This window comes from Syngnathoides biaculeatus, chromosome 19 (genome assembly GCF_019802595.1).
Source record: "Syngnathoides biaculeatus isolate LvHL_M chromosome 19, ASM1980259v1, whole genome shotgun sequence".
In the NCBI taxonomy this organism is placed as follows: Eukaryota; Metazoa; Chordata; class Actinopteri; order Syngnathiformes; family Syngnathidae; genus Syngnathoides; species Syngnathoides biaculeatus.
The window spans coordinates 3,707,823-3,728,199 of NC_084658.1; the positions used below are offsets into that span (position 1 = coordinate 3,707,823).

Genomic DNA, 20,377 nt, shown 5'->3' on the forward strand with positions numbered 1-20,377 from the left:
GGGATCCCTCCGGAAGAGCTGGAAGTGGCTGGGGAAAGGGAAGTCTGGGTATCCCTGCTGAATCTACTTCCCCCATGACCAGACCTGGAAAAGCAGTAGAAAATGGATGGATGTGAAGAATTGATGCTTTTACTACGTTATAGTGATCAACATGCTGCTTGGATTTTTATCCAGCCATTCTCATGTGTGCAATTTATTGAGTTCATTATGGCAGGTGTGTGGACTTTTTGTAAATTTTATTTGACATTCATGCTGATTTTATTTTTTTAATCATAAGTTACTTAAGTAATCAGTGAATAAAAACAATTGATGTAAATATTTGGAGAACTACTTTTTACTTTTGAGTCATATTATTCTAAAATAACAGTAGTCTTTAGACGAACATTTGGCAACTTGACCCAGAAGTGGGCCATGTGCGTGTGTTTGTGAATTGTATAATTCACAAACACACACATACAGATCGATTTACATCAAGGGAACTAGTGGGATAACTAACACCAAAGAGTGGCGCATTAAAGTATAAAATAAAATAATTTTCACATACACAACATGGAGAGAACAGCTCTATCACCACCATTCACAAAAGCCTTTGCTTTTCAGTGGAAAGTGAAGATTGGACTCTGGAGCAATGGAAAAAAACTCATTTGGTGTGATGAGATCATAATTACTCTTTTCTAGAGTTATGGAAACATCAGGAAAAGATGGATTCAGTAAACGAATCCAGTAATACAAGACTACGGGGTATTATTTTTACCTGGTCAGGTCTTGGCCCAGCAATGATAATGTACTAAAATGATCTGAGCAGCTTTAACTGTTTTTGTTCATACCCCGATGGCATCACCATATTTAAAAATAAAAGTTATTGGGTTCAAAGTGTGAAAAGTTACTCAGAGTATTTCCACACTGATTAGCCACCACAAAGCCCAACCTAATAATCTTTTGGAAAGACCTCTAACTGATTTTCCCATCATTAATACAAGCCCTTGGCCAAACATTTACACAACACAGAACGTTTAATATCTATAAGGCTATATTGGAAAAATTGCCAATGCTTGTTGCAAACAAACCAGTGTAAAAGTGTGACGTAAAGGGACATTTTTTACCCCCACAGACGATGTCTTTCCATGTTCCAACAATTTTCCAGTGCAAGTGTAATTGTAAAGAAACAAGGTCAGCAATTTTCCTCCAAGTGTTGCAGAGTAAACAAGCCATAAAAAAAAGGAAAACAAGTATTAAAGCGTTTAGAAATCTGAAAGTTTCCTCCACTCATAAGATCAATGCACTGTCACACAAATATTGTGTAACAGGGAAGATTTTAATGAGTGACTTGGGCTCAAAAACCACAAACCTCATATCAAACATTTATCACACACGTAAACAGCAGGAAAGTATTAAAGGGAAGTCTGGGTATCCTTGGTGAAACTACTTCCCGAGACCTGACCTGAAAAAGCGGTAGATAATGGATGGATGGATGGTAAACAGTCATAGCCAAAGGTTATTAGAATGACAATTTCTGGTTTTCACAAAGTTTGCCGATTCAGTGCTTTTGGATTTTTTTGTGAGATGTTACTATCATATACTTTAGTATAATTACAAGAATGTCATGAGTGTCAGAGGCATTTATTGACAAATTAAATTTATGCAAAGTCAATATTTGCAGTGTTGACCCTTCCTTTTCAAAACAACAGCAATTCGCCCTGGCATGGTGTCAATGAACCGTTCCGATTTGTCAATCACTTGTACAACAACAGCCAATCAGATAGTCGCATTGCCTTAACCCCTGGCTTGACCTGGCCCTCTTGTAGTCAGGACACACAAGCAATGCTGGTTATCGGTCACGTGTGGTTGGAAAAGTTAATGTTATGAACAAAATGGTCCTCAGATGCGCTTGAGGAATATGCAATTCTGATGAAAGATATCCGGCTAAGTTACAAGGGGCCCGGTTGATTCATTTTCCAAAGCCTAAAACAAAATTGAGGAAGTGTCTAGAGCGTGCGTTTTACAACTTAGTGTGGACAATAACAAACAAGGCTGTATGTTTGAAGGTAAGTGAGGGAGAAGTATCTTCTCTTAGTTTGATTTAATTATTGTCAGTGCTTTACACATTGCAAGAGAACAATTTTAACTTTGTTAGTGTATCACTGACCTGCTGAATGAAGTGTGGAATGTTTTATGTCAAAGAGTTGGGTTAGTGATACGTAAATGCACCAGGTCATGCAAGAGAAATGTCTATTTGCCTATTTGTATCACATCGGACTTTTAAAACCGAGCACTGAGTTCCATTATGGGCCAAGTCAAATGAATACACTCACTTATAAAGGCTGCAATGATATTACTCGTGATCTTTCCAAGTAAAACATACTCACCTTGCTTTACACGTGCAGTACAATTCCACAATTTTATCCTGTTGGATTTTAATCGGAAGTTTATGAGGTGTCAAACGTTTTTCCATCGATCGCCAATATTTCGCTGTAACTCTGACAATGCGTCCTGCTCCATCCAAAATCTTAATTCTGTATACATATCCTTGCGTGAAATAGTTGAGACCTCTCTGTAGAACTCTCTTGGACAAGTCCGATGCATTTGCCAAAAAACATACCCCAATATTATCTGGAATATGCGATAGAGTATCCAGTTCAAACTTGTTCTGTTCAGTAACCCTTGCATAATCAATGCTTGGAGTTTGTCAGAATTTGTCAGACTTTGTCTGTCTACCCACCTCTTGAAGTTTGAATACAAATCCTCAATGGGATTAAGGTCTGGGGAGTTTCCTGCCCATGGACCCAAAATTAAATGCTTTTTACTCTGAGCCACGTAGTTATCACTTTTGTCATATGGAAAGGCACACCATCATGTTAGAAGAGGAATTGTTCGGCACCAAATTGTTTTCATTAAAATTTACTGTTGGCATGACACAGAACAGAAGGTAGCACTCACCTTTTCTACAATGAACAAGCTTTACCCAGATGCCCCAAACAACTGGAAAAGGGATTCATCAGAAAAAAAGAAGACGTTACCGCAGTCCTCAGCAGTACAATCCATGTGCCTCTGGCAGAATATCAGTCTGACCCTGATGTTTTTCTTGCCCTTCTTAATACCAGGCCATCCTCCAAAAGTCTTTGCCTCACTGTGCATGCAGATGCCCTCACATCTGCTTGCTGCTATTCCTGAGCATATCTATACAGTGATGAAAATGAGTATTTGTACACCCTGCTATATTGAAAGTTCTCCCACTTAGAAATCATGGAGGGGTCTGAAATTTTAATCGTACGTGCATGTCCACCGTGAGAGAGATTATATAAAAAGAAAAATCTGGAAATCCCAATGTATGATTTGTATGACGATGTATGATACAACTGCAAATAAGTATTTGAACACCTGCCTATCAGCTAGAATTCTGATCCTCAAAGACCTGTTAGTTCGCCTTTAAAAGTACACCTCCACTCCATGTATTACCCTGAATCAGATGTACCTGTGTGAGGTCGTTAGCTGCATAGACTACTCCATATAATCAGTAAGACTCAAACTTGTAACATGGCTAAGACCAAAGAGCTATCCAAAGACACCAGAGACGAAATTGTACTTGATTGTGTGATGTTCTCTTGTTTGAAAAGAGCTTCCGTGTCAGAAGGGGCGTGTTCGTCTCCCATAGTAGGGTCCACCGCGTGTTTTCAATGGCAAATGTCTGGGGTGACGTCACGGACAGGCAATGCAGCCAATATGGCGACCACTTGGATGTCGTCGAATGACACTTCCTCAACTCTGCTCATGGATGACACGCTCTCCGCTCATATTTATTTTTTCGTATAGACATACAAGTGAATAATGTTATATGTATTTTTCATTATAATATCTACTTTAGAATGTTTATAGGGATGACACTTGACCTTTAAGTTTGCTAATGACTCTCTTGATGATACAGAGGAGCCATGGGACAAGGTTTTGTGGTCAAATGAGACAAAAATTTAACTTTTTGTTCATAATTCCACTAACCGTGTTTGGAGGATGAGGAATGATATGTGTAATTGCAAACAAAGGCTACTGTACAAAATAACATTGTTTTTTAGCAGGTGTTAAAATATTTATTTGCAGCTGTATCACACAAATAACTAATTTAAAAAAATCATACATTATGATTTCTGGATTTTTCTTTTTAGAATATCTCTCTCACAGTGGACATGCACCTACGATGAAAATTTCAGACCCCTCCATGATTTCTAAGGGGGAGAACTTACAATATAGCATGGTGTTCAAATACTCATTTTCTTCACTGTGTATGTTTATATATATTATCCATCCATCCACCCATCCATCCATCGTCTTAGCCGCTTCTCCTCACAAGGATCGTGGGGAGTGCTGGAACCTATCCCAGCTGTCAACGGGCAAGAGGCGGGGGACACCCTGAACTGGTTGCCAGCCAATCGCAGGGCACATGGAAACAGACAACAGTCGCACTCACAATCACACCTAGGGGCAATTTAGAGTGTTCCATTATTGTTACATGTCTTTGGAATGTGGGAGGAAACCAGAGTGCCTGGAGGAAACCCACGCAGGCACAGGGAGAACATCCACACAGGCGGATCTGAGATTGAACCCGGGTCCTCAGTTGTGGTAAAATATCACAGCACTTGTGTATGGCGAAATGTTAAAAAAAAAAAAAAAAAAAAAGCTGCACAACACTCTTCCTTTCTCATCTTACACCACATAGTTCTCTGCTCTACCTTTGTCTTAATATTCCTCCCCACCACCAGAGTCATCCTACACAACACACCATCCCATGCTGTCTAGCATCGCTCTACCCTACCACTACCACAGTCAGTAACTTCCTTCAGATTACATTGTCTGCACAAAATGTAATTCACCTCTGTGCTTCTACCACTGCTCTTATAGGTCACCCTATATTCCTGCCTCTTCAACTGTTCAATACAGCCATTTCCATTTCTTTTGCAAAGTCCAACACAATCTGTCCCTCAAAGTTCCTTTACTGGATGGCTTTCTTACCCATAAGGTCTTGATCTCCAATGTTTCCTTTATCAACGTCCATTTTTATCTGCACCCACCACAACTCTCCCTGAGCCTGTGATGCCCACAACTTCTTCATCTAGTTCCTTCAAAAAATTCTCTGTCACCCCAAGGTCACATCCAACCTGTAGGGAATAGCTACTAATCACATTTTACCTAACATCCTAAATTTCAACTTTCAGCCTCATCACTAACTTAATCTGATACTCTATTCTCCTCCAAGACATTGTCATCCTTTAAAATAATCCCTACTGCATTTCTTTTCCCATCTACACCATGGTAAAATAATTTAAAACTTGCCCTAAACTTGTAGTCTTATTACTGCCTTTCCACCTGCTCTCTTGGATGCACAATATATCAACTTTTTTCCTAATCATCATTTCAATCAACTCCTGACCTTTTCCTGTCAGAGTCCCAACGTTGAAAGTCCCCACACTCAGTTGTCGGCTATGTGCTGTCCTCTTCTCTTTCTGCCGAATAACCCACCTTCCACTTTTCTTCATCTTAAAACCAAAGTAGCTGAATTTCTATTGCCGACCTGCAGGTTAATGGTGCTGGGGGCGGATGTTGTTAACCCAGGCCACGACAGATTCTTTAGACGTCATATTTGTTTGGCAAAGATTTAAATCGGACTGCCTGACGCAACCCTCTGCATTTATCCGGGCTTGGACCAGCGTACAGATTGCATTGCAATGTATAGCTCACATCACCCATGCACGCAGGCACTCACACACAAATCTTTCACAAAGACAGCAAGCAGGGGGACTAATGGAGCAGTAGAAGCAAGGTTCTGAGAGGTTGAAGCAAACCAAGAAACACACACAGCATGCAGCGGACAAGATGAGAATGGAATAGGTCCTAACTGTTTAGGTGCTGGGAGTTGTATTTGAATCGGTTGAAACTGTGTTGGGCACTAAAATCAATGGAATTACACAATCTTAGCTGTAGTCTCTTCTTGTTCCTATATCATTTCAAATAGAATTTTGTTGCATAAAATGAATGTTTAAATAAAGGACAAAATACAAAAGAAACTATCTCCCTTAAGGAGATATCGGTGCTAATTTACATAAATTACCCTGATAATAGGGGCAGGCATTTGATACTTTTATTTCTGTGCTTTCTGGTATCCACAACATACTGTATATGGGTTAGAGTGGATTGATGAATTTGTAGCAGTCCGATGTGGTAAGGATGATTAAAAAGAAAAAGAAAGAAAAAAGACTAACATGCCAGCAATTGTGTATTTTTTGTTAGATGGTATTAGCCAAACACTAACCTTGTCAAACTACTGTTAATTATATAGAGTAACAGGTAAAATATCCTAAATAATGTTGAAAGGAGGATGGTTTAATAGCCAAACCAAATCTGCCCGATGACTGTACCTTCTCCTTGTCACTGGCATCTCGTGCCACAGTGGAACCCTGGAAAAAAAAAAGCAATGTTTACTGGAATTACCTGAGTTTATTTTTCTGTTTCCCCGTGTACCTTGAGATCATATTTTTTAAACACAGAAAGGCGGTGCGAGAAGACGTTTCGTGTAACAATCATGTAAGTTGCATCCCCGTCCACGGTGAGCCGGTACATCCCCAAAAACTGAGGCAACAGTGTGTTGCCATGGCACTCCACGATAAACTGCAAAATAAGTTAGAAATAATGAAATGTGTTAAAGACCACACACACACACAGTCTTGTATGTCCCAAAATTGTAGCAGTCACTTTGAATTAAACCAAGGCTAATCATTTTATTATGATGCTTATGTTACCTGATGGTACTTCTTTAGAATGTTGTGCATTTCTGCAACATCTTCACTGCTGATGGTTTTGATAACGTAGCGTTTGTCATACGAGGTATGGAAACGAGCCCCACTTCGTCCCTGGGCCTCACTGTTCAAGGGAGCACTACGAGTCAGGGAATTCTGCAATTTAGGAAAAAAAATAATTCATCATATTTGTCCCGAAATAGTCAGAGAACAACAGTAAGTGTATTGAGTGTGTAAATGTACTGTTAACAGTTATTCTTTTTGATGTGAAATTGTTCGCTAATATAATTGGTGTGGTAAAAAAAAAAAAAAAAGTGCTGTCAGTGTAATACTGGATCTTTAATAAGGTTTGTATTTTTACTGACACTTATCATCTACTCCTTGGCATAAATGGCATAACACTGTAGACTGATTACAAATAAAACAAAAAACACGTTCACTATGACAGCAAATGAGAAGGTATTTACATTACAAATTGTATCTTTGTTCATTTTTAACTTGTCAAAGTTTGAGTAAAAGGGATAAATACAGTAATACTGAGTACTCCATATGATGAAATTTTTTTCAAATGTCATTTTTTTGCTGCTTATTCAAACATTCTCCCATTTAACCATGTGGCTTTCTGACCCCCCACACATTGCATCTGACCAAAAACTATTACACGGACAAAAGCAGCTGCTCTCCAGACTTTTCTCAAAGTAACATGATCCCATCAGCTAGTCTCTGTGCCTCATTCTTCAAGAATTTGTCATGTCCCATTACTCTTGGTTACCTCTACCCTCTTCAAACTCTTAACATCTTTTGCTGCGGAAAAATAATCTTTGAGGCACATGTGCCATATCACATACATCAAAAATGGGCCATGAAAGTGGTGCCCTATACTGCAATTCAGCTTGTTTGAATGTGTTTGTAGTCGTAATAAGAAGGAGGAAAAAAAAAGCAGCAGCACTGAAACTGATACAAAAACCTGGCTGTAATGATGGATATTATCATATAGTCTTTAAAACTCCCAGCTGTTTACTTACAGCAAGTAAAACACTAATATAAACATTTAAGATGGACAGCTGCACTGAGGTGGGACACAATGACCTCCAAGCTCTGCCAACTCACGGCATTAGCAGTGGGGGTTGTCTTGGAGGGACTGGGGGAAGTGGGGCAGAAAGAGAGAGAGAGAGAGAGAGAGAGAGAGAGGAGAGAGAGAGAGAGGAGAGAGAGAGAGAGAGAGAGAGAGAGAGACAGAGAGAGAGAGAAAGAAAAGCAAAGAAATCTGAGATGTGACAATACATTCTACTTCTCAAAACCTTTGTTTTTGTAGTTAATTGTGATTTTAGTAGCAATTAATTGTATTCTTGGAATTTGGGTACATTTTCCTACCAAAAAATCCTGGTCATCGATGCCAAATCTCTCCCTGAGGTTTCTAAACACCAGGGGGCAGTACTCCTTGAATTTGAAATGACTGGGCATATTTTCTCTGCACAAGGAAGAACACAAACCACAAAGTTATGAAATGAACTTTTGGACCTAATACTAAAATGGACAATGCAAACGGGGTGCAAATATACACACACAAAACAAAGATCTTACTTATTGAATAGATGGTTATCCACTTTAATCTTAGAATAGGCCTTGAAGTCATCTGGCATGAGCATGATGGGAATCTGAACATGGCTCAACTCATTTATCTGCAGGAAAAACAAAGGAGAGACTGGTGATAATACAAGATACTTCAAAGTTGCAATGATTACATCCATAATGATCTGTGCGGAAATCTGCAAACACCATCAATGTATTACATTTTACAACCTAGTGGCAGAAATCATCTTACATCATTTGCACTTTTATAACAGAATCGGCTTCGGCAGTTGGTGCTGCCCTGGTACGACATTCAGAACAACAAAATAACAAAAACAAAGAACAAGAGACATTTCTGTTCATGGGAACTATTTCTTATAAGAGTCGTGCAAGATCTAAAGCAAGTAACCCATTCGATGCAACCCCCTTCGCATCGTCTCCAACGCCAAAGGTAAATGAAAATATTTTTTTTAATTATTGTTTACATTATGTACTTTGAATGCTTATTTTTGGCAGGGGAGGTTGGGGGTCTTGGAACGGATTATGCTATTTACATGTAAAATGTGCTTCTACTTAAAAAAAAAAAAATTAAATAAAAATAAAATAATCATGTTATGAAACGACTTCCAGAACGGATTAATTTCGTAAAATGAGGTACCACTGTTTATCTGCAGTGGGCAACCAGTTCAGGTGTACCCTGCCTTCTGTCCAATGATAGCTGGGATTGGCTCAAGCGTTCCTGCGATCCCTGTGAGGATAAGAGGCTCGGAAAAAGGATGTGTGTCTGTATATACAGGTAGACACAGTATATCATGCGCATGGTCTGGCCACCGCCGTGGGCGGCGCTTCCTGTGAGGGGCGTGGTCAGGCCACTCCTCTGGGCGGTGCCACCTCGGTCAGCTCTCACAGCTGTGTCACATTTGGGACAATAATGAACTAAGTACTTGGCAAAGTGTCATTGGCATTTCCCAGTTCATTGCGTATGCTTCACTGCATCATGGGTTACTCTGCTACTGTGCGTACGTTGCAAGTTTAGTGAAGAGCAACTCTTTGTCACAGCGAGCCTGTGCCACCATAGTCAAGTCACGTTTTTGTTCATGTTTCCAAGTTTTGCCTCGTAGCCATCGAACCTCGTTTCATGTTTTTGTACCTTGCCTCTAGCCTAGCATTTTTGTGCCTCTGCCTTCTTGGACTGCTTAAAGTGTGCATGACCTTAGTTGGGAATAAAACCACTCCGAACATTAAGCCTTTGCCTGGGAGTCCTACATTTGGGTATATAAAACTGACCTCAGTTTAAATGTTTTTGGTCCAGCCCAGTCATGCCTTATTGGTACAATGAAAGTGGTGATGATACGACTTGTGCTTTCTCACTGTCTGCAATTCTTGGTCACGCCATTGTGTTTTAAACTTCTCTCGGTAGGACTTTGGGTTGGAGTGATTTGGACAGGGAACCCTTTATGATAGTTGTGTTATATGAGTCTTGTGTTTTGACATTTCATTTTCCTCCAGAGGGGAAAATGTCTAGTTTGCTGGCCAGATTATAAAAAAAAAAAAAAAAAAAAAAAAAAAAAAAAAAAATCAACATTTTCAGATTTTCAAGGTTGAGATATAATCTTAAAATCTTTTTGAGGTACGAATGGTCATTCAGCTGATTTTTTTGTTGTTGTTGCTTTTATTTACAAGTACATTAGGATAGCAGAATAACTATCAGACCAATAATTAGGTATAGAAAAAAAAAAGCTTGTTCTTCCGATTTCACAACCGATGCTAAAAATTTCCGCCAACCCTAACATTTTTACACCACGTAATAAATATGCCAGGGACATGGTTTTCCACGGCCAGGCACGTGCAGTCTGCATGCTGCTGCGGAAGCACAAGAGTTAAGTCGGGTGTTAAGACAGCAGCTGTAGCGAGCGGCAGCATGGCTGTGTGGCACTTCCTCCTACGCACTGCTGCATGTCATTTCACCCTGTTTACGTTGTGGATTTTGGTCTTGTTTTTCATGCCACCTGTTGCTAGATCGTTGTGCGTATATGCACGTGTGTTCATGAGCATCAGTTCGCGTAACTGCCTCGTCCCATGTCATAGTATTACTGAGCCATATCAAGTCAAGTTACGTTTCCATGTTATGCCATGTCCAATTTTTTACATTGTTTCATCTTTTTTAGCCAAGTGATTTTTGTACTGTCGCCCTGTTGTACTGCCGTCCCGTGTATTACCCACACATGTGATTTGACTGAATGAAAAAAGACTGAAAAATACCCGGGGGTCTGGGGCTTGGAAGCATGATAAAAGGATGATCCCAATTTTAACAAGTTTTATAAATAGTATTATGAATGCAATACATCTGGTACCCCAAAAAAATTCAAACACAAATGCAACTAAGTCAGGGCTCAGCAACCGTGTTGAGGCTGAGGGCTACTTCGTGAGCACTGATTGTATGAAGGGCTATGCGACCTGTTTGCGGCAAATTTCAGACTCAGTTCATTACACGTACATAAATATTTTTGTTTTAATTTATTGTAGTAAATGACATTACAGGTATTTTAAAATTGTAATTCACTTAAAGTCATATTCAGAATTTAAAGCACAAATAATAGTAACAATTTGTGGCCTATGGTATTTTTAGAACACACCTCGCGGGCCCCTTATATGGTGTTTGCGGGCTACCATTTGCCGCCGCATTGGTGACCCCTGAACTAAGTAAACTACTAAATTGAATTCAGATTTGCATCATGCCATGCAAACGTTGCAAGAGTTGTTTGACGTGTTTTTGTCGTTTCGCATGAACTTCCAATGCCTTGAATCCTCATGATCCATAGTCAATAGTATCCTGATCCCATGTGCACAATGCTTTACTAGGTCAATCAATTTTGTGAATGAAGTTGCTTAACAGAGTGGCAAATTCCTTCTTTCCAACTGTATCAACAATTTCTCGTTCCATCCAATCCCATCGGAACTTATTTTTGACATATCAATTTCTTTCACTCGAGAGGCGTCTTTACTCTTGAGCACTGCCATCGTGTTGACTTGAAAATGGCCCCATGAACCGCCTCGTATACAACAAGCAGTTTCATTGGTCAGGAAGAACACATTTGACCAATCAACTGACGCGTACATAATCTTCCACCTCGTTTCCAAAAATCAGACTGGAAAATGAACGGGTCTTGATTCTGGCAAGGGTTATGGTCGGAATATTGCAGAAATAGAGAATTTTTTTTTTTTTTTTTAATCAATGCAATTTAAAAAGATGGAATTCCGCCTTTAAATGGGAAAATCACGTCTGATTACCTCTGCCTGGCAATAAACCTTCCTAAAATCCCCGCTTATGTCTCAGTTTCCTGCATCTCGGTCCTACGCTCCTCCTCATTCGTGGCAAAATCAAGTCCATCCATCCATCCATCCATCCATCCATCCATCTTCTTAGCTGCTTTTCCTCACAAGGGTCGTGGGAGTGCTGCAGCCTATCCCAGCTGTCAACGGGCAGGAGGTGGGGTACACCCTGAACTGGTTTCCAGCCAATTGCAGGCAATATGGAGACAGAAAACATTCACAATCACATTTAGAGTGTCCAATTAATGCTGCACGTTTTGCAGATGTGAGAAGAAACCAGAGTGCCCGGAGAAAACCCACGCAGCCACAGAGAGAACATGCAAACTCCACACTGGACCTCAGAACTGTAAGGCCAACGATTTACAGCTGCACCATTATCATCTCTGGTAAAATTCCTGTATTTTGCAATGAGAGACACGATCATGAATTTTGATCTCGTTATGTACAAAAGAACGTGAATTAACAAGAACTGACAAGAAAATGGCGGCACATGGTGCTGGAGACAGAGTAAAAATATTTTGTAAAAAAAAAAAAAAAAAAAAATATCTACCGACCTTAGTTCTGAAATGTAGGAAATTGGAATCACATTTTTTGGACCTTACTGGCCTGATATTTGAGAAAAAAAATACATCACACTCATTGGTCTGATACAAAAAAATACTGGACCAATAAGAGCTGTATGAGTCCGTGGCGTGCTAGTAGTCAGCAGGTGCTGTTTGTATTGGTTTGCGAGTCATTGATATTTTCACAGAACCTCTTCATCTACAACACCAAATACAATCAATATCTGCAGTAAATTAGCATGTTATCACCAGCACTTTTCTGCAATTACGAGAATGCAGGGTCTATGAGTTCATAACTACGCTCTTGACCTTCTGAAAGCAGCTCTCAGCAAGACCTGACAGCCTCTGAAGCAGCAGACTCGCTTACCAGCTGAAGCTGACAGAATGTTGTTTGGCTGCATGCAGATGCATGGTTGTCGCAGTGGCTTCACAGCTCATCTAACCCCTGCAGAGCACAGTTCCTACACAACTTCCTTTACAATGTTTGCTCACTAGATAAATTAGATAAATCTACAAAATGAATTCACATGAAAACATGCATCAGCCCTAACTTGAATCTGTATCAACAAATGACAACTTCTGCCTGGTTCCTCAGCATCAACACCTCCTGTCCCTAGCACTCTCCAGACATCCACAATTTTAAATGTTTTGAAGTAAACATTAACATGAATGATTATCCATGTGTGAATATTTGAATGTGTATGAGTCAAGCTTGAGTACAAAAATAGAAGTTCATTAAATTACCAAATATTGATTGCACAAAAAAAATATGGATTCCATCGCATCTTAATCTCATTTTACTTGTGTATTGTTACAACAAAAAGGTACTCTGATTATATGACATAGATTGAATACATGATACATGATAAATATTGGCTGGCAACTACGTGGGTCATTGATGTTGCCTCCATGTGACGGTGATTTATTATCTACTCTTTATAAGAGTAGAGGGAGAGCATCATGGCTGCAGTGTTAACTTTCAGGAGTAGAAAACAAAGTGTTTGGAGTCTTGGAGTATACTATTTTTGAAAAAGTATTTTTATTTTTTTTTGTCAAGCCGCTCATCTTTGCCAACAGATTTAGAACGACAAAGCAAACACATTCTGTGGCTCATGAAACATACTTGCCTACGATGAGTACTGTATGTCAACAATGCCACAATGACCAATCACATCAGCATTTAAAGTTTGGATAAAACATGTACCTTTCAAACATTTTCAAAGCTTTTAAAGAATTACTTACAAAACTTACAGAAAGAAGTGGCAAAAAACAATGCGGAAGAACAACACAGAAAGATATGCCTGTACCCAAGTGGCAATGGCAAACAGAAGTCTGTCCTAACTTTATTAAAATGAAATACCATGAATGCCTCAGTGCAACACTTAGAATAAGATTATATTGAATAAAGGAGGCTTTCACGATGTGTAGCGTCCTACGTGCCTCCAAGCCTCAAGCTATACAGCACACAGCTTCAATGATGTCAACACTCAGTCACTTGGGTGAGAGAAACAAAACACGTGAGACAACAAGGTAAACTGTTGGTTGGACTTTTGCACTAATGGCTTTGTTTCTTAGTCTTCAAACCATCATGAGACCCAACGACAGAATAAAAATGCTTAATATTTAGGTAAACTTTTCAACACAATGATTTTGGACAAAATTCACATACTCCACAGCATCAAAAACAAATTAAGTTGCATCAAACATCACAAAAAGTAAAGACTTTTCTGGCAGTTTATTAAGGAGTGTATGGCGGATGCAGCTGTTCTGATAAGCCCATAGAGAATGCGAGCATTTGAGGATGTGCCCCTCTCCTGATGCACTGCTGGAACATTTATTAGGGCAGATGTTTGGCACTTTTGGTGCATATCAGCATCAATATAAAAACAACAAAAAAAAAACCCTATGACATCCAATATTTTACTATTGGATTATTTTAAATAAAAATAACTAAGTCCACTTGGATTACATTTCTGTGATATTTTGATTTGTTTGATGATATTAAAGAGCAACTGACAGTGAAATATACATTTTAAAATTTGTATTAAAAAAAGCTACATATATTATTCAATTTGATGATAATACAAGTCCAAAAAAGTGAGCGGAGAGCGTTTTGTCAAAGCACAAATTTGCAAAAGTCTCACTTGACATCAGAGTGGCGACATCATTTGCAGATGTCACACTGGAACAGCCGTCACAGAAAACACGTTGGGCCACCTGCTATGGGAGATGAACAAGAGACATTTTCTGATTATTCTGGACACCCCTTCTGAAACTAAAGCTCTTTTTGAAGAACAGAACATCTCAGAAGCAAGTGAAGTGACCGTGGCCATATTTTACCCTATCGTTTCCAGCCATACTAGAAGAAATGCGGATCACTTCTGACAGACTCTGCGACAAACAGACGAGGACAAGGAACCCGATCAAATATTCAAAATGACTCGCCCATAATTGTTTGATTTCCTAATGCTTTTAAAAGTCTTATGTATGAGGAGGACCCATGCTGAGCGGAGTACGTATGTCAGGGTTGCCCACACACCGGTGGCCGGTGGTGGAGGTTGAGCTCCTTTCTCCTCCCCAAATGCGCTCGACTCACCTCCGCACCACCGGCCAAAGCCGGCCCGTGAACATCAACACATTTAGCACCCTTGATTTACATACTTTATTAAGTTATTGTGATGCAGATCTTTTATGTTCAGAGAGAGGGATTACATCGTCGGAGGGGGACTTTTTATTAATACTGGTGCTTTCGGACAAGTACAGGGTTACCACACTGCCTTCCTGGAACAGTCGCTAGAAATAATATTTGTTTGAATTTGGTGACTTTGGTATATTTTGCTGGTTTGACCAAGGGGATTTATTCCAAATTATCATGTAACATGTAATAAACTGAAAAAAATTAGTCCCCCCAGCTATTTTTTTAATAGCTATGTACACACCTACCTGTCATTTGGAACACGCAAAGCACTTGTCCTTTGCACATGTGCAATAAATTCTTCACGGCAAATCGGGTCTTTTGGAAACATGTGTAGAGAGAATCCATCCTCCCGAGTGTTCAAGCAACATCCAGCAATACAATGAGCTGGCATTTTTGCTAACACGCAGAAAAGACAGGTAATTTCTCACAGGTGTGACCACTCGACTAAGCTAAAGCAAAAAAAAAAAAAAAAAAAAAAAAAAAAAATCATCACTTCCTGGTTCTTCTTCAACACAAAATCCAAGAGATTTTTCATGGCGGGAGATGTATAAATAAATAAATAAATAAATAAATAAATAAATAACTAAATAAATAAATGAATGAGTAAATAAATAAATAAATAGCAACATTCTGATGTGGACTGAACAAATGGATAAGTCCATTCCGGCTGATTTGTTTTGGGTTAACAACGTACAAAATTTTGTGTTTTAGGTGTCAGTCGCACTTTAACAATTAAAGCGGGGAAATTAACCAAAAATATAAGAACTTCAGAAGTGAACCAATACATTTTAATGGCATGGTCCATGTGATGATTGGACTTGCACAGCAACTAACCTGTACTTCACAAATCACCTCTCATTTCAGGTTTAACAAGTGAAAAGTAGTGTCAAATGCTCTGACTGTATAGCACTGTAAGGAAGAAACAAAGGAATCACACACTGTTGAAAGTACCGGAAACTGTTACACTGCTGCAAACATGCTCCTAATGCGTCATTATTTTGAAGGGGGGGGAGGAGGAGTTTCTAATGCAATATTTTTGTCGTTCCATCTCTCTGTATGGGGAACCATAAAGACAATTGATTTGTTAAATATTGTGTACCATTAGGGCCCATTATTCCTCAAAGGAACAGTTTTTTTCTCCTGCTATAAATTTCCAGGTCAAGTAATTTTAAATAACTAATTGTAACCTAAATATGAGCTCCACTTTTTTGTGTGGTTTTCCAAAGCATTAATATCTGCATGATGAGTGCTCAGTCCAGGGTCTCTGCTGTCGTACTTTACATTTCATAATGTCCCACACATTTTTAATGGGAGACAGGTCTTGACTGCAGGCAGGCCAGTATAGTACCTACACTCTTTTAATACAAAGCCACATTGTTGTAATGTGCAGAATGTGGTTCGGCATTGTCTTTCTGAAATAAGCAAGGGCATCCATGAAAAAGATGTTGCTTGGATGGCAGGATATGTTTCTATAATACGTACCTTTCAGCATTTAAGGTGGTTTCACAGTTGTGTAAGTTACCCATGCAATTAGTACTAACATAGCCCATACCATCCCAGATGCTGGCTTCTGAACTTTGCCTCTAAAACAGTGTGGATAGTTTTTTCTTTTTGTCCTGGAGGACATGATGTCCACCATTTCAAAAAACAATTTGAAATATGGACTCATCGGACAACAGAACACTTTTCAACTTTGCATCATTCTATCTTCGATGAGCTCGGGCCCAGAGAAGCCGGTTGATACTCACAATTACATCTCTGTGTGGATGTCTGGAATGGATCCAGCTGCCAGTGTTCAAGGAGTATGAACAGCCTATGACAACAGCGACCTTCCAGGAAAAATTCATTGGCTCTATTTGATTCACGTAAATGGCCTATTTTGAGTTCAAAATGGTGAATTTTGTCTAAATGTATTTTTTAGAATGTATAAAAGTATTCTATTATATGAATAGCAACAGTTGGATACCCTAACAACAATAGTACCAGTGCGGGCAGGATCCTTTTGGATCCTCCACATCCTGGCCACCAACTCTTCCAGCTTCTTCTGTTGGGTAGGCGCTCTTGATCAATGCAAATCGAATCTAGCAGGCATTAAACTGTTTTTCCCCTCTTGCAATTCAGTCAAACTCTTGAACAGTGCAGCTACTATTTTCTGCCTTTTGCCGTTGTTGGACACAACTGCACATCCTGCTGGTCCAATCAGTATTAATATTATATACTATAGACTATAGCACGATTCGTTACTTTAAACTCCACCCTTTGCAAAATTCTCATTGCACTGGCCAATAACTGAACCGTGAACGGGTAAGGGCACACTGTATAGGCTGAACAAAATGTGTAGGTGTGTGTGTGTGTGTGTGTGTGTGTGTGGTTGGGTTGGACACACTAATTGCTCTAAATGTTAGAAGACTGCATCTTTGAGCTTTATAAGAAATAGTTCCCTATTAATTGAATGTCTATTGTTCTTTGTTCTTGCATGTTTGTTCTTCTCATTACTCAACATGGTGGCGCCAATTGTAGGAGACAAATTCCTTGTATTATTACATAAAATTAAATTAATTAAACCCGATGCTGAATCTGATAACTATATACTTCATCTGCTACGGTCGCAGTCTGCCATGAACATCCGTGCAGCTCTTCACGGCCATCTGACACTTCGTTAAGAAGAGAATATCGTCCTGGGGGGAGAGCTGCTCCATGATCCATGTGATCGCTGCAAATTTATTTAATTAATTTTAATTTCATTACCATCAGGTTTCATTGGAATGTGAAAATTATGATTTGGGAGTCATTTTTCCCAAGTTCAATTTTCACGATCATTCATTTGTTCGTTGCTCTACATTTGAGGCTCTAAAAAGTACATTTTTCAATCTAAGTTGAATAAAGAAAACCCTTATTGTGAGAAGCTGAAGAAAAATTGGCATCAAGTCCTTACAGTTCTTTTTGTGGAGTGCAGGCTTTAACACCGGTTTCAGATATAAAGTGCCTTGAGATAACGTCTGTTGTTTTGATCCACTGTATTAATACAATTTATTTGATTGTGCCCATAATGCTTTGCATTCCATCACTTGCATTGGCATGACTTTTGTTTGAAAAGAATAAAAAAATAATTGAAAAAATTGAACTTCTGGAGTTGAGATATTTACAAAATAGATGTTTTTTTAAATAATCAACCACATTGTAGGTTTGGGAAAAGATTTTTTTTTTTCCTCAGAAATAGTAAAATGGATTTGACTACTGACTATTGATTTGGCAAGGAGGATATATTGCCAATGGTCAACTGATCATCATTTTTCCCCCCAACATATTGCGCAAATAAAACACCTGGGTTAGAGACATGTTGTTAGGTTGAAAGTAATAAGAACGGAGAATGTTCCAAGAGAACTTCATTTTATCACAAACTGATTATTTCTATTTGGCTGTATGCTCCTACATTTTGCCTCAAGGATTATTAAAACACTTCAAAAGGTATTTCACAAGAGTCCACAGATGCCACGTCTACATTTCTGTATACTGGAATGTAAATGTGACAGTATGTCTTTGTAGATTCTCTGGCACCCCGCTCACGGTCATCTGCAAAGGTTGAATTGGGGAAACTGGATTCATCTTTGTTGAAATATGTAGTTACCTCGATTTAAGCTTTGCAGACTCGCGTGACAGGCACTGACAATGTGATGGTATTCCATCAGATGCATCCTGGGGAATGAGTGCAGCGACGTCACACAGCTGCACACAATGCCTCCTCTTATTCAATAAGCGCACACATCTATAAGGACACTCGAGCAATGAATGCTTGTCTAGGCTCTTGAAAGCAGAACGGAACTATGGATGAAAAAAAAAATACATTTTCAAATTATAATTACCTCTGATGGCTCCCTGAAATAAAATTCTTACCCACGTTTTTTTATTGATGGTACTAAAATTGAACTAGAAAACACATTTATGCCAATGACTATAAGTTTTAATAGTACTGTATTGCCGTTGCGCTACTGTTGCCGCGTTTGTAAGGTTTTCCTCTGGATTGTATTTTACATACAGTATTAGCCAGCAGTCTCTCAGCGTCAAATTACAGCAATTGTTTGAGTCAAGTTTTTCATATTCTTAATTCATATGAACTTTGTTTTAATTAAATGGCTCCGGCATAGTTTATTGTCCTGCAAGTCCAACACTTGCAGACAAATTTCATACCACCACGTCCTGTTTGTCTCCATGGTAATGCAAACTAGTTTTCCGGCCCAGAGTGAAGAAAGTATGTGGTATTGCTACACTGGAGAGGAAGCAAGTGAGGCAGAGTGCTCTGTCAGCAGCAGCATGACCCTGTGCTATCTCTGAAGTTTGTCAAACTAATGACTCACTCTTAACTGATGACAAGATATAAGTTGTGTTGAAAGAAGAAAAAGTTAAAATAGTGTAATAGCTATAAATTGGTGAAAAAAATTTGAAGTTTGTAAACTTCTGTAATATCTGACAGTGTATAGGCGTTATAGTAGGACATTGTGAATACATACGAATCAAATATTAGCAGGAGAGATGTTTACCACAGAAATGAAGAAATACAACTTTTCTGGTATGTTCTAGCTTGAAGAATCAAAATGCATATTCACAAATGTTGCTCTACATTTAACACAAAACCCACATGATATAGCATATGCTCTCCGATGAAATAACCTGTGTAAGCATACCAACATGTTTCAAACTTTCTTCAAATATTTCCCAACATATTTAATACAAAGACTAAAAACGCTTTATCAGCGTTATGTGCACCCATCCGCAGTTCTCCTCTGGATGACAGATGACATTCATACAACACAATGATAATCACATTTAACATATGTATAGCCTACTAATTGGAGATCTGACCTTTTCCCAGCCTGCATTAAAAGGTTACAGGGTAATGGCATTTAATGGCGGGTGTGAGGACTTAACATTACACTGACTATTTATATGGTTATTACATCATTATACAGATGGTTATGAATTACAAACCCAGTAATCATACATAAGCACACAACAGTTGTCGCTGTTTTTATTAGGTTTTCATTGGCTATCGAGAAGAAAACAAGTTTGAAAAAAAGTGTCTATTGATAGTAAAGCTGCTATATTTGAAGTGTGTTTATCATGAGAATTTGTCACAACTAGTGTTTTTAATTAGGCATGAATAACTTTTGATTTAGGTGTTTATTTTTCAAATTAACACTTGTTCTCTTGAAACCACTTTACCCTAGGGCCTGCATAATCAGTGTGCATCCGCAAACTATTGCTACTCATCTCGGCAGTAATGTTAACAGGTTGAAGCAGCTCACAGAAGCTCTAGGAGAAAGAATTGTCATTTAAGCCCAATACTACTACAATACTGCATTAATGGACAGCATTAATTAGGTCATTCAATGAGTACAAGAATGCACATTTGTGGGCCATACCATGTGGAC

The 20,377-nt window shown here is 38.9% G+C and overlaps 1 protein-coding gene across 3 annotated transcripts in view; it reads right to left on the bottom strand.

The window, feature by feature from the left end:
- The window catches only part of pip4k2aa (phosphatidylinositol-5-phosphate 4-kinase, type II, alpha a), a 47,788-nt gene that overhangs the window by 17,980 nt on the left and 9,431 nt on the right, over positions 1–20,377 (bottom strand). For all 3 annotated transcript variants that reach the window (XM_061804858.1, XM_061804856.1, XM_061804857.1), the window contains exons 2-6: positions 8,367–8,464; positions 8,157–8,253; positions 6,786–6,938; positions 6,508–6,654; positions 6,405–6,443 (exon numbers count right to left, since the gene is read on the bottom strand). In XM_061804858.1, coding sequence (XP_061660842.1) covers positions 6,405–6,443; positions 6,508–6,654; positions 6,786–6,938; positions 8,157–8,253; positions 8,367–8,431 — 501 coding nt within the window. In that variant the 5' untranslated portion in view covers positions 8,432–8,464. The remainder of the gene's footprint in view (positions 1–6,404; positions 6,444–6,507; positions 6,655–6,785; positions 6,939–8,156; positions 8,254–8,366; positions 8,465–20,377) is intronic.